The sequence below is a fragment of the Oratosquilla oratoria genome, chromosome 40 (assembly GCF_046742065.1).
Source record: "Oratosquilla oratoria isolate Oo_2021 chromosome 40, ASM4674206v1, whole genome shotgun sequence".
Classification (NCBI taxonomy): domain Eukaryota; kingdom Metazoa; phylum Arthropoda; class Malacostraca; order Stomatopoda; family Squillidae; genus Oratosquilla; species Oratosquilla oratoria.
This window is the reverse complement of record NC_134816.1, coordinates 29,363,106-29,375,605: the sequence shown is the minus strand read 5'-3', so window position 1 is coordinate 29,375,605 and position 12,500 is coordinate 29,363,106. Positions and strand designations below refer to the sequence as shown.

The following is a 12,500-nucleotide window of genomic DNA, read 5'->3' as shown; positions in this document are numbered from 1 at the left end:
ATTTTATTGGCCAGAAACTCGCAACATCACAGGAGTTGGTAACCATGGTTGAGCCCTCAATTGATTTTTCTCTCATCAGCTGCAATGAGGAAGAGGAAGAGGAGGAAGAGGAGGAGGAGGAAGAAGAGGAGGATATAATAGTGTTGAGCAGTCGTCGTGTGACAGCTCTCTTTATGTGAAAAAGAGGAAGATAGTTAAAACTATTATTATGTTATATCTATGAGTATGTGCATTGTATGTGTATGTGCACATGTGTGCATGTGTGTATGTGCGTGTACGTATGTATGTGCGTCTACATTAGAAGATTTTATACCATTAATTCAAACGACACATTTTCTTTTGATTAATTGTTAGACATGCCAAGTGATAGATGCAAACTTTAAATCACAATGTTCTTGCTTATGAGGTCCTTCCTCTCTTCTCCCAACACACACACACACACACACACACACACACACACACACACACACACACACACACACACACACACACACACACACACACACACACACACACACACACACACACACACACACACACACACACACACACACACACACACACACACACACACACACACACACACACACACACACACACACACACACACACACACACACACACACACACACACACATACACACACCACGACTCGGTGGCGCAGTTGGTAGAGGCTCAGACTCTCAGCACGGTGGTACCGGGGGGTACTGGGTTCAAATCCTGCCCAGGGCTGAAATTAATTCAGTATCGCTGCGCCTCGAGTCGTTACTCCAACTCTCGTGGGCGGGGAGTTGGGGGTGTGTGTGAGTGTAAGGTCATAGCATTACCCATAGATCGGTCATACGAGCTCTGAGCTCTCTTCCGGGAGGGAAATAGCTGTCGATCACGAGTCCAACACGATATCCAAAGACCAAGGTGAATACACACAAACACACAAACACACACAAACACGCACACACACACACACACACACACACACACACACACACACACACACACACACACACACGAGAGTGCTTGAGTGCATGCGTGCGTGTGTGCGTGCGTGCGTTCCCTATTGACGTTGCTCGGAGGATGCTCTTCCATGACAAAAACGGCTTCACTCAAACCATCCATCTTTCCTTCAATTAGTTTGGAGATGCAACTTCCCGTGTTTGTACTACGGAACCCATGGGGAAACGTGGCTGGAGACGAGGTGATTTTCATTTATTTATTCATTTATTTGTTTATCAATTTATTTATAATTTTATTTATTTATTTATTTATTTGTTTATTTATTAATTTATTCATTCATTTATTTACTTATTCATTTATCTAATTACTTATTAATTAATTAGTTAATTAATTAATTAATTAATTGATTAATTAATTAATTAATTTATTTATTTATTTATTTATTTATTTATTTATTTATTTATTTGTTTGTTTATTTATCTATTTATTTATTTGTTCCTTTATTTATGTATTTATTTATTTATTCATTTATTTGTTTATCTATTTATTTATTTGTTTATCTATTTATTTATTTGTTTTTTTACTTATTTATTTATTTGTTTATTTGTTTAATTGTTTATTTGTTTATTTCTTTATTTGTTCCTTTGTTCCTTTGTTCCTTTATTCATTTATTCATTTATTCATTTATTCATTTATTCATTTATTCATTTTTGAATTGATTAATTTATTCATTTATCAATTTTCACATTTATTCGTTTATTCATTTTTACATTTACTCATTTATTCATTTACTCATTAGTTCATTTATTCATTTATTCGCTTATTCGTTTATTCCTTCATTCATCCATTAATTTATTAATTCATTCAATTATTCACTAATTCACTTATTCAATTATTCATTTATTCATTTATTCATTTATTCATTTATTCATTTGTTCATTTATTCATTTATTCATTTATTCATTTATTCATTTATTCATTTATTCATTTATTCATTTATCTGTTAATTAATTGATTAATTTATCTATTCATTAATTTATCAGCTTGTTTATTCATTAATTTATTAATCTATTCATTCATATATATATGTAATAGAAAGTAGATGGCGTAATCAAAAAGCAAAATATCTACTATGGATTTCTGCTTGGGATAACAGTGGATTACAGAAAAATTATTAATCAGTGTCAATATGTTCATCACCATTGTTGCTGCAAATGTTTTTGTCACGATTATTGTTAGTGTTATTGAAATTACCATAGCCATTGTTATTGTTATTATTGTAATTGTTTGTTATTATTATTGTTATTGTTGTTGTTATTATTGTTATTATTGATGCTATTGGTATTGCTATTGTTATTATTGTTATTGTTATTGTTATTGTTATTATTATTGTTATTGTTATTGTTATTGTTATTGTTATTGTTGATTCCAGTGTTGTTAATCCAAGCCGTGGCCAGATCAACAACAAAAATAACAACAGGAGCAACAACAACAGCAGCAACAACAACAATATTAACAACATCTCTTGTGATAATATAATATACACATGTAGTGCGTTGTTTTGTGATAAAGTACGCACAGTATATTCATCATTTAATTTGAAAATATGATTAATGATTATAGACATAATGCTATTATGAGTGAAATGAGGCTATTGCATATTTTGACATTTTGCAGTTCACTGTCCACTTTTGATTTTGTATCGTGATTGAAAAAAGCAATCAAAGTTCTTTCGGAACAAAGATATGATCTTTGTACTTTGTCAGACATTTTTCATAAATTTGAAACAAATATATTTGTGTAGATATCTATATTATCCGTACGTGCACGCACGGACACACGCGCGCGGGCGCACACACACACACACACACACACACACACACACACACACACACACACACACACACACACACACACACACACACACACACACACACACACACGGCTCGGTGGCGGATTGGTAAAGCACTGGCCTCACAAGCCAGAGAACCGGGGTTCGATTCCCCGGCCGGGCGGAGATAAGTTGGGTTTGTCTCCTTTCACGTGTAACCCCTGTTCACCTAGCAGTGAGTAGGTACGGGACGTTAGTCAAGGAGTTGTGACCTTGCTGTCCCGGTGTGTGGTGTGTGAGTGGTCTCAGACCTACCCAGAGATCGGCAAATAATGAGCTCTGAGCTTACTGCCGTAGGGTGGTGTCTGGCTGTCTCGACAGAGACTGCAGCAGATCCGAGGTGAATACACACACACACACACACACACACACACACACACACACACACACACACACACACACACACACACACACACACACACACACACACACACACACATACGGTTCGACGGCGCAGTGGTATCGTTTGTAACCGTTACTCCAGCTGTCTGAGTTCGAATCCCGTCCAGGGCTGAAATAACTTTAGCATGGCTGCGCTGCGAGCCAGGACTCCAACCCTCGTGGACAAGGAGCTGTGTGTGTGTGTGTGTGTGTGTGTGTGTGTGTGTGTGTGTGTGTGTGTGTGTGTGTGTGTGTGTGTGTGTGTGTGTGTGTGTGTGTGTGTGTGTGTGTGTGTGTGTGTGTGTGTGTGTGTGTGTGTGTGTGTGTGTGTGTGTGTGTGTGTGTGTGCGTGCGTGTGTGTGTGTGTGTGTGTGTGTGTGTGTGTGTGTGTGTGTGTATGTGGTTGGTTGTCGACCACGAGTCCAACACGTGATCCAAGACCATGGTGAATCACACACGCACATACACATTGGTCATTGCGCTGACAGAAGACTGAAATACATCATCGTCCTTGACATTTCCTAAGATACAAATCACACAAACAACTACATATGTCCTATTATTTTATGTGTTTTAAGGATAGAAACGCAGGTAAACTGTGTATAATAACAACAACCTTTATCTCATACCCCTGCGCCATCCTTATCCATCGTGCCTCAATCCATTCAAACACAATCTTAATATAACCTAACTGTTCCTCCCTCAATCCACAAACTCTTCCTAAAACTCTCCATAGCCCATGTACAACCTAACTCAACCCTCATCATATCTCTTCCTACCCTTTTACATCCTTTGTACAATCTACCTCATCCCTCAACATCTCTTATACAACCCATCCACCCCTCCTCAACTTAGTAATTCCTTCCCCCTTTCCCTTACCCCTCAACGTCCCTTGTTCTGTCCACTCCCCCACCCTTGGCCCCTAATGACTTCTGAACAAGCATGTTCCCATGGGATTCCTACCGATCAGATATGTTACATTGTATTAACAATATTATCTAGCTTCGAAACGAGAATTTCTGGCAGACATATTGGCCTTATTCACGCGTGTGTTTCGTCGGATATGGTTATAAATAACTCCACCAATAGGATAGAAGGAGTTATCTGGTATGGAATTGAATTAGAGAAAATATTGCGTTCTCCGCCTGAGTTACCAAAGAAGAAGAAGAAGAAGAAGAAGAAGAAGAAGAAGAAGAAGAAGAAGAAGAAGAAGAAGAAGAAGAAGAAGAAGAAGAAGTAGTAGTAGTAGTAGTAGTAGTAGTAGTAGTAGAAGAAGAACAAGAAGAGGAAGAAGAAGAAGAAGAAAAAGAAGGAGAAGAACGTGAAGAAGAAGAAGAAAAGGAAAAGAAGAAAAAGAAGAAGTAGAAGTAGTAGTAGTAGTAGAAGAAGAAGAAGAAGAAGAAGAAGAAGAAGAAGAAGAAGAAGAAGAAGAAGAAGAAGAAGAAGAAGAAGAAGAAAGTGAAGAAGAAGAAGAGGAACGTGAAGAAGAAAAAGAAAAAGTAATAGTAGTAGTAGTAGTAGTAGTAGTAGTAGTAGTAATAGTAGTAGTAGTAGTAGTAGTAGTAGTAGTAGTAGTAGTAGTAGTAGTAGTAGTAATAGAAGAAGAAGAAGAAGAAGAAGAAGAAGAGGAAGAAGAAGAAAAAGAAGAAGAAGAAGAAGAGGAAGAAAAAGAGGAAGAAGAAGAAGAAGAAGAAGAAGAAGAAGAAGAAGAAGAAGAAGAAGAAGAAGAAGAAGAAGAAGAAGAAGAAGAAGAAGAAGAAGAAGAAGAAGAAGAAGAAGAAGAAGAATTAGAAGAAGAAGAAGAAGAAGAAGAAGAAGAAGAAGAAGAAGAAGAAGAAGAAGAAGAAGAAGAAGAAGGAGAAGGAGGAGGAGAAGACGAAGGACGAAGAAGAAAACGAAAGAAAAAATAAATAGAATCAACGATAACAATATCAGTGAGAAAGCAAAACAGATACACACTATACAACACCATTATCCCGTGTGGCACTAACGTACTGAACTCCGTCTATATCTAAGTGGAATACCTGGACAGTGACGTCACAGCTGGGGGGGGGAGATTTTTTTGGGTTCTTGTCACGGTCGGTCGTCATTCAACGTCTGTGTCACGTAAGAAACGGGTCCAGTGCTCTCTGCTTCAAGACCCTTCAGCGGCTTGACGTGCCTGAAATGCGCTCTTGGTTTTATATTCTTCAGGAGGGTCTGTAAGCGGTCTGAAGACCCGATCCAACACACAACTCTACCCATGTTGTCTGGTCAGTGTTGTATTTAGTTATTTCGTAATCGGAATTTTAATTGTCGAAAGTATGATTATGTTACTTTGTTCTGTTGGCGTTTGGTTGTCTGTCTGTATCTGTAAAGTTGTCACGCACGTTTTAGCTTCTTAATTTGTTTTGATCATAACCATACTATGGTACCTTATGAAGATAATTCCAAAGATGAACCTTATCAAATTTTCTTAGCTTTAGGTCAGAAGTCAAGGTCAAAGTGACGTAAAATGTGATTTTTATTCAAGACTCCAAAACGTCAAAAGTTGTGCCCGTTACATCAATCTGGATGAATAAAGTATATATTCTCTTAGGTAAAGCATAGAATGAGTAATTAATTATTATGAGTTGTATGGGTGATAGGTATACATTTTGTTTTACTTTTTGCCGGCGAATCACATTGTAATGTTTGCTAATACCAAATTATTTGTGCTTGCGCGCGCGCGCGTGTGTGTGTGTGTGTGTGCGTGTGTGTTTGCCTGTGTATGCATATGTATAGAGAAACGAGGAAAAAGGACCAAGAAGATAGAAATAAAATATAACGTACACTAAGTGTAATTCTTTATATTTCGGTAATAGTGAGGTCCCAAGGAACTTCCACACAAGAAAATTATTTCCATTAGTAATTATTCATTTCCTTTTCATTAAGGATTTTTTTCTCCTGGAAAATGATTGAGGTAAAATTTGTATTTTCCGCGGGCTTATGGACAAAAGAAAGAAAGAAAAAAATATATATATATATAGATATTTTATTTTTTCGATATTAATACATTTATCAAGTGCTGATGCGTTTGAAGTGTATTTTTTACGAGCACAAGTCATAAATGGGTGAAAAATAGGAACGTTGTGAGTGAATTCTGTCAAAGGTAACGCCACACCGTCTCAGGTGGCTGGCAATTCTATCCATCTCGATCTATTAATTATTTGTTTATTTCTCCTCTTTTTTATCGAGTCACAATTTTATTCGGCTGAGGGGAAGCCCATGTTTCTCTTGTCGCACCCAATTTCCCGGCCGGCCGGCTATTTCCCGGCTTGCTGGCCGGCCTATCCGTATCGTTGTTATTTTTTCCACCCACTTTCCCTGCCGGCTGCCGCTTGTTCCTTGCTCCTGTGCTTTTCGGCCAGTCTTCAGTATAGTTCTGTATACACTCCCTCTTCATTTCCTTTATTTCTTGCTACGTTTGCCGGCCGGCCTTCCTTATAGTTGTTATGTAGACCCTCTTCATTATCTTTTTTTTATCAGTGTCTGCCGGCCAGTCTTCCTTATTGTTTTTCATTATGCCCTCCCTCTTTCCCGGCCGGCCGGCTCTTCATAGTCTTTTGTCATCATTGTCTGCCGGCCGATCTTCCATTTTGTTGTTCTGTGTGCCCTCCCTCTTTCCCGGCCGGCCGGTTTTTTTTTCAGTTTCTTCGTATCTTCCTGTGTTTGCCAGGCGGCCCTCCGTGTCATTTTTCTTCTGTGGTTCTTTCCTCTTTAGCAAACGGCCGGCTCCTCCTTCAAGTCCTTTGTCATCGTTCTGTGCTTGCCGGCCGGCCGGCCATCCCGTTCTGTTCGATCTTGGGTCTGTCAAAGTTCCCCCGAGCTCCGAGAGGCCAGGAGCCCTAAGGACCTTTGCTACCACACCGTGGAGGACATTCGAGATTAACCCTCAGAGCGCCTCCCTCGACAGAGGACTATATGAACTTACCAAAACTGGCTGAATAGAATCGCCTGGTGGCAGCCAGAATAATACTTATAAGTCGGTCCACTGCGCGCGCGCGCACACACACACACACACACACACACACACACACACACACACACACACACACACACACACACACACACACACACACACACATGAATAAAGTACCTCTGATATAATTCTGAGTTTTCCAAAGCCAAATACTCTCAAATTATCAACTCTACTTCAGTATATATAATCCCTTATAAAGATGATTCCGAGGATAAAACCTCTCAATTTTCTTAGCCGTAGGTCAAAAGTGAAGGTCACACTGACATAAAATGTGATTTTTATTCAAGGCTTCTGAGATACATCAGTCTGACCAACGTTTATGATCGTTTCTCTGGATTAGTAAAGTATATCTTCTCTTACGTTTCCTGACATTTTAACGTGCCATGTTGCAGATACTCTTCGACATTTTCAGCAACTGCTGTTGCTCAGCGGGATTTATATTCTTTGTCTTTTGTTGTTTCTCTGTTACCAGACAGTTGTTATTCAGCTAATGAATTTATCCTATTTATCCTATTTAACCTATTTAACCTATTTAACCTATTTCAACTTAACCTACTGTAGTAGTATTTCTAATTACAAGTTTAACTTGTCCCGGTTAACTGGCTTAACCTAGTTCAGCTTAACCCACTATAGTAGTATTTTCTAACTACAAATTTAACTTCTCCCGGGTAACTGGGTTAACCTATTTCAACTTAACCCATTGTTGTAGTATTGTTTTAACTACGAAATTAACTTCTCCCGTGTAAATGGGTTAACCTATTTCAGCTTAACCCGCTATAGTAATATTTTTAACTACAAATTTAACTTCTCCCAAGCAACTGTTTTAACATATTTCAGCTTAACCTACCATGGTATTATTTTTTAAGTACGAATTTAACTTCTGCCGGACAACTATGAATTTAACTTCTCCCAGGTAACTGGTTTAACCTATATCAACTTAATCCACTGTAGTAGTACTTTTTAACTACAAATTTTAATTCTCCCGGGTAACTGGGTTAATCTATTTTAGTTGAACCTACTGTGATAGTGTTTTTTTTTTTTATAGCTGGGGTTGGTGGCAGTCCTCAGAGGATGGGGGAGGGGAGGGTGTCTAAAGGAAACCGGGTAACTGGTTTAATCTATATTAAGTTAACCCACTGTAGTAGTATTTTTTAACTACAATTTTTTTTATTTTCCCGGGTAACTGGGTTAATCTATCTCAGTTGAACCCACTGTAATAGTTTTTTTTTTTTTTTTTTTTTTTTTTTTTTTTAGCTGGGGTGGGTGGCAGTCCTCAGGAGATGTGGGAGCGGAGAGTGGTTAACCCACTGTAGTAGTACTTTTTAACTACAATTTTTAATTCTACCGGGTAACTGGGTTAATCTATTTCACATGAACCCACTGTAATAGTTTTTTTTTTTTTTTTGCTGGGGTTGGTGGCAGTCATCAGAGGATGGGGGAGGAGGGGGAGTGGTTAACCCACTGTAGTAGTACTTTTTAACTACAATTTTTAATTCTCCCGGGTAACTGGGTTAATCTACCCCAGTTGAACCTACTGTAATAGTGTTTTTTTTTTTTTTTTTTTTTTTTTTTTTTTTTTAGCTGGAGTTGGTGTCTGTCCCTTGTAGTCATGTAACAGCTGTGGTTCCTCTATCGCAGTGGCGCCAAGCAGTAGCTCTTTGACGCCATGACACTCTGAGATCTCCATCATGGCGGCCGTGAGTGTTCATCACAGAGAGAGACTTTCATAATATCAACTTGTGTTTAGCTAGTAGTGCCGTGCGATAACCCAGAAGATACTGTGTCGAACTCATGAGGAGGTGGTCGTGAGTTCGATTCCCGGGACCCACTACGTGCTTCTTGCGTTGTACCCTACAGCCCTGGCCTGGCGGGGAGGCGACCAAACATGGGCCTATAAAACAGCGGTTTGCGGCAATCGACAGGGCTTACCCTACCACGGGTTTCTTGCTTCTGAGTAAGGGACTGTTGAAGCAGGAAACGATCACTGTTGGAAATCAGAGAGTAGTGCGTGACTCGAACTCACGACTAGGTATATGCGAGAACAGCACTCCTCCGATAACGACACCAGCACACAAAATGAACGAAGATAGGAAGAAGAGGAAAGAGAGGTCTGAAAGAGAGTTGAGTGATAATGAATTTAATGGCAAAGCATAGACGAGGAATGTAAGACCCCATCCACGGTACGATCTGGCCGGACAGATCTGGTCGGAGCCGATCAGATTGGACAGTGTATGTACTGATTTTGGCTTGTCCTGTCGACATATACGATGCAATCTGGTCTGGCGTCTGGCGGCCTTAAGGCCAGATCGTAGCGTGGATGGGGTCCCTTAAGAAGTCAATAGGGAGAAATGGTGAGCCATTAGAGAACATGGGAGAACTGTGTCGAGTGGAGAAGCGGAGAGATTGAATCCTTGTGGCGTTGAACGACCCTAACTTTTCTCTGCCTCAGTCAGATTTGCTCCAAAGGTCAGAAGCCAGGTGTGGTTCGGTTTTCCTTTGGTTTGATTTGATCTTGCTTCGTTTCGTTTCGTTTCGTTTCGTTTCGTTTCGTTTCGTTTCATTTAATTTCATTTCACTTTGTTTCATTTCATTTAATTTCATTTCATTTCATTTCATTTCATTTCATTTCATTTCGTTTCGTTTCATTTCATTTCATTTCATTTCATTTCGTTTCATCTAATTTAATTCAATTTCGTTTTGTTTTCATTTCATTTCATTTAATTTCATTTAATTTCATTTCATCTCATCTTATCTCATCTTATCTCATTTCATTTCATTTCGTTTCATTTTGATTTACTTAACCTTCTTTCTTATTATTTCAATCTATTTTATTTCATTAATTTTGTTTTATCTCATTCTATTCTAGTACTTAATTAATTGATTAATCAATTGATTAACTTATTCATTCCTTTATTATTGTTATTATTATTAATTTATTTATTCATTTATTCAACTGCTCATTTATTTACTTATTTAACTATTTATTTATATGTTTATTTATTTATTTATTTATTTATTATTTGTTTATTTACTTATTTATTTATTTATTTATCTATTTATTCATTTGTGTTTTTATTTATTAATTTATTTATCTATTTATTGATTAATTTATCTATTTATTTCTTTATCCATTTATACATTTATCTGCTTATCTATTTATCTGTTTATTTATTCATTTATCCATTTATTTATTGATTCATTTACTGATTTACCTATGTACTTATTTATACATTTATTTATCTATTTACTTAATAATCCCAAATAAGACGAGAAATACTCGTAAGTTTATGTAACCTTCGTTCGAGATTCCAGGATTGGTTAACGCAAGTGTTCTCAGCCTTACTTGGCCCATTCACCCCTTTCACCATTTGTCTGAATATCATTCCCCCCTCCTTTCCAAGATTGCCTGTTTCAAAAAGTGCATTCTAAATAATATGCAAATATTACTAAAAACCCTTTTATTTTTTTTTCCAAATTAGTATATATTTTTCCCATATTAGTATAATTCCAGCCCAGGTGACAGGCCAGATAGGCCAAAACCTATAATTGCTTTCCTCACCGCATAAACTGACTGTGGTCACAAATCACCCCCAGAAAACCCAAAATTCCCCCCTGGGGGTGAATTTCACCCCTAATGAGAACCCCTGGGTTAACGTGTATTCTTACAAAGGATTACATAGGAAGAAAATGTCGACATGAGACCTTTTGGTCCATAACTAGGTCATATGAGAAAAATATAATAACGAATGAATAAAAAATTAATAGATACATGAATGTGAATAAATCTTGTACTAAAATTTAATAATTAAGAAATCAGAAACTGCTTTTCAATAGGCCAAAACGAATGTTGATTGAACTTTTTATAAGACAATGAACACTGGAATACACATAATATATATATATATATATATATATACATATATATATATACATATATATATATATATATATATATATATATATATTAATAAATATCTATTTATCTCTCTATCTATATATACATATATATATATATGTATATATATATATATATACATATATATGTATATATATATACTTATATATATATGTAAATATATATATATATATATACATATATATATGTACACATATATATATATATATACATATATATATATATACATATATATATATATATATATGTATATATATATGTATATATATATATATATATATATATATATTAATTGATCAAAATAGATAAATAATAAATGAATAGAATAGATGGACAGATATATAATTAAATGAATGAAAAACCATAAAAGAACAGACCAATAAAAACATGAAATACAAAAAGAATAAAATTAATTAGCGGAGGTTCATTACTGAAAAAACGGTCATCACGATAAAAAGAAAGAGTTTGTCCAACCTAATGTCATTTCGAAATGACGAAATGCTCATTGACGTCCTCGTCCAAACCGAACAAGGCTCAAGTACTTGAGCCTGGAGGAGACTCGATTCAATTATTTCATTTTAGTTGACCCCAGATGATTTAATTCATCCTAGGGAAATGTTAGGCATTTACACACAACCGCGCATTTTTTTTTTTTTTTTTACTGTGCGGTACCGCTGCGGTTTCCGCGCGGTTCAAACCGCTAGTGTGAACAGTGTTTGATTTTACCACCAAGGGAGTTATGACAAGAATTTAGGGGCGGGGCGTGTCCTGCTGTTGCAAATTAATCATACATTTGTACATACTGTGACGAATATGAATAAAAAATCTATCAAATATAAGATGATTAGGATTGACAACGGTCTAACGGTTCACTGAACGTGGTTCGACAGACACGCGTTTAAAGTTACAGTGACTTAGCCCATTACGCTATCTCTCTTGATAGCGTATTGGGCTACGTCACTGTAACTTTGTTACGGGTTAGCTGGGTTCGAATCCTCGGCTCGTCCACGTTTCAATTTCCAACGGATGCCTCCATCGAGCGACTCTCAGTCTCGACTGCGATGGCATGGAATTAAAAGTGATTTGTGGTTGAAAAAAGATATTGACTGATCACTGGAAACCTTTCAGTGTGTGTATATATATATATATATATATATATATATATATATATATATATATATAAATGTGTGTGTGCGTATACATACTGTATGATATATTCATTATTCTTATTTTCGTAAACGAACAGTTCAACGGAAGATTTTGGTTGGAGGCGTCCTTGCCGTCCTTCTTTCGGCAAGGGTTAGACTCAGCTCGCAAGAATCTTCCTATTACATCAAGGTAAGGCATCACAACACTAC

At 36.9% G+C, this 12,500-nt stretch overlaps 1 protein-coding gene across 1 annotated transcript in view; it reads left to right on the top strand.

The window, feature by feature from the left end:
* Nucleotides 1–7,425: 7,425 nt before the first annotated feature.
* The window catches only part of LOC143020519 (uncharacterized), a 10,891-nt gene continuing 5,816 nt past the window's right edge, over nt 7,426–12,500 (top strand). Inside the window, exons 1-2 of the mRNA XM_076176949.1 lie at nt 7,426–7,462; nt 12,389–12,480. Coding sequence (XP_076033064.1) covers nt 7,426–7,462; nt 12,389–12,480 — 129 coding nt within the window. The remainder of the gene's footprint in view (nt 7,463–12,388; nt 12,481–12,500) is intronic.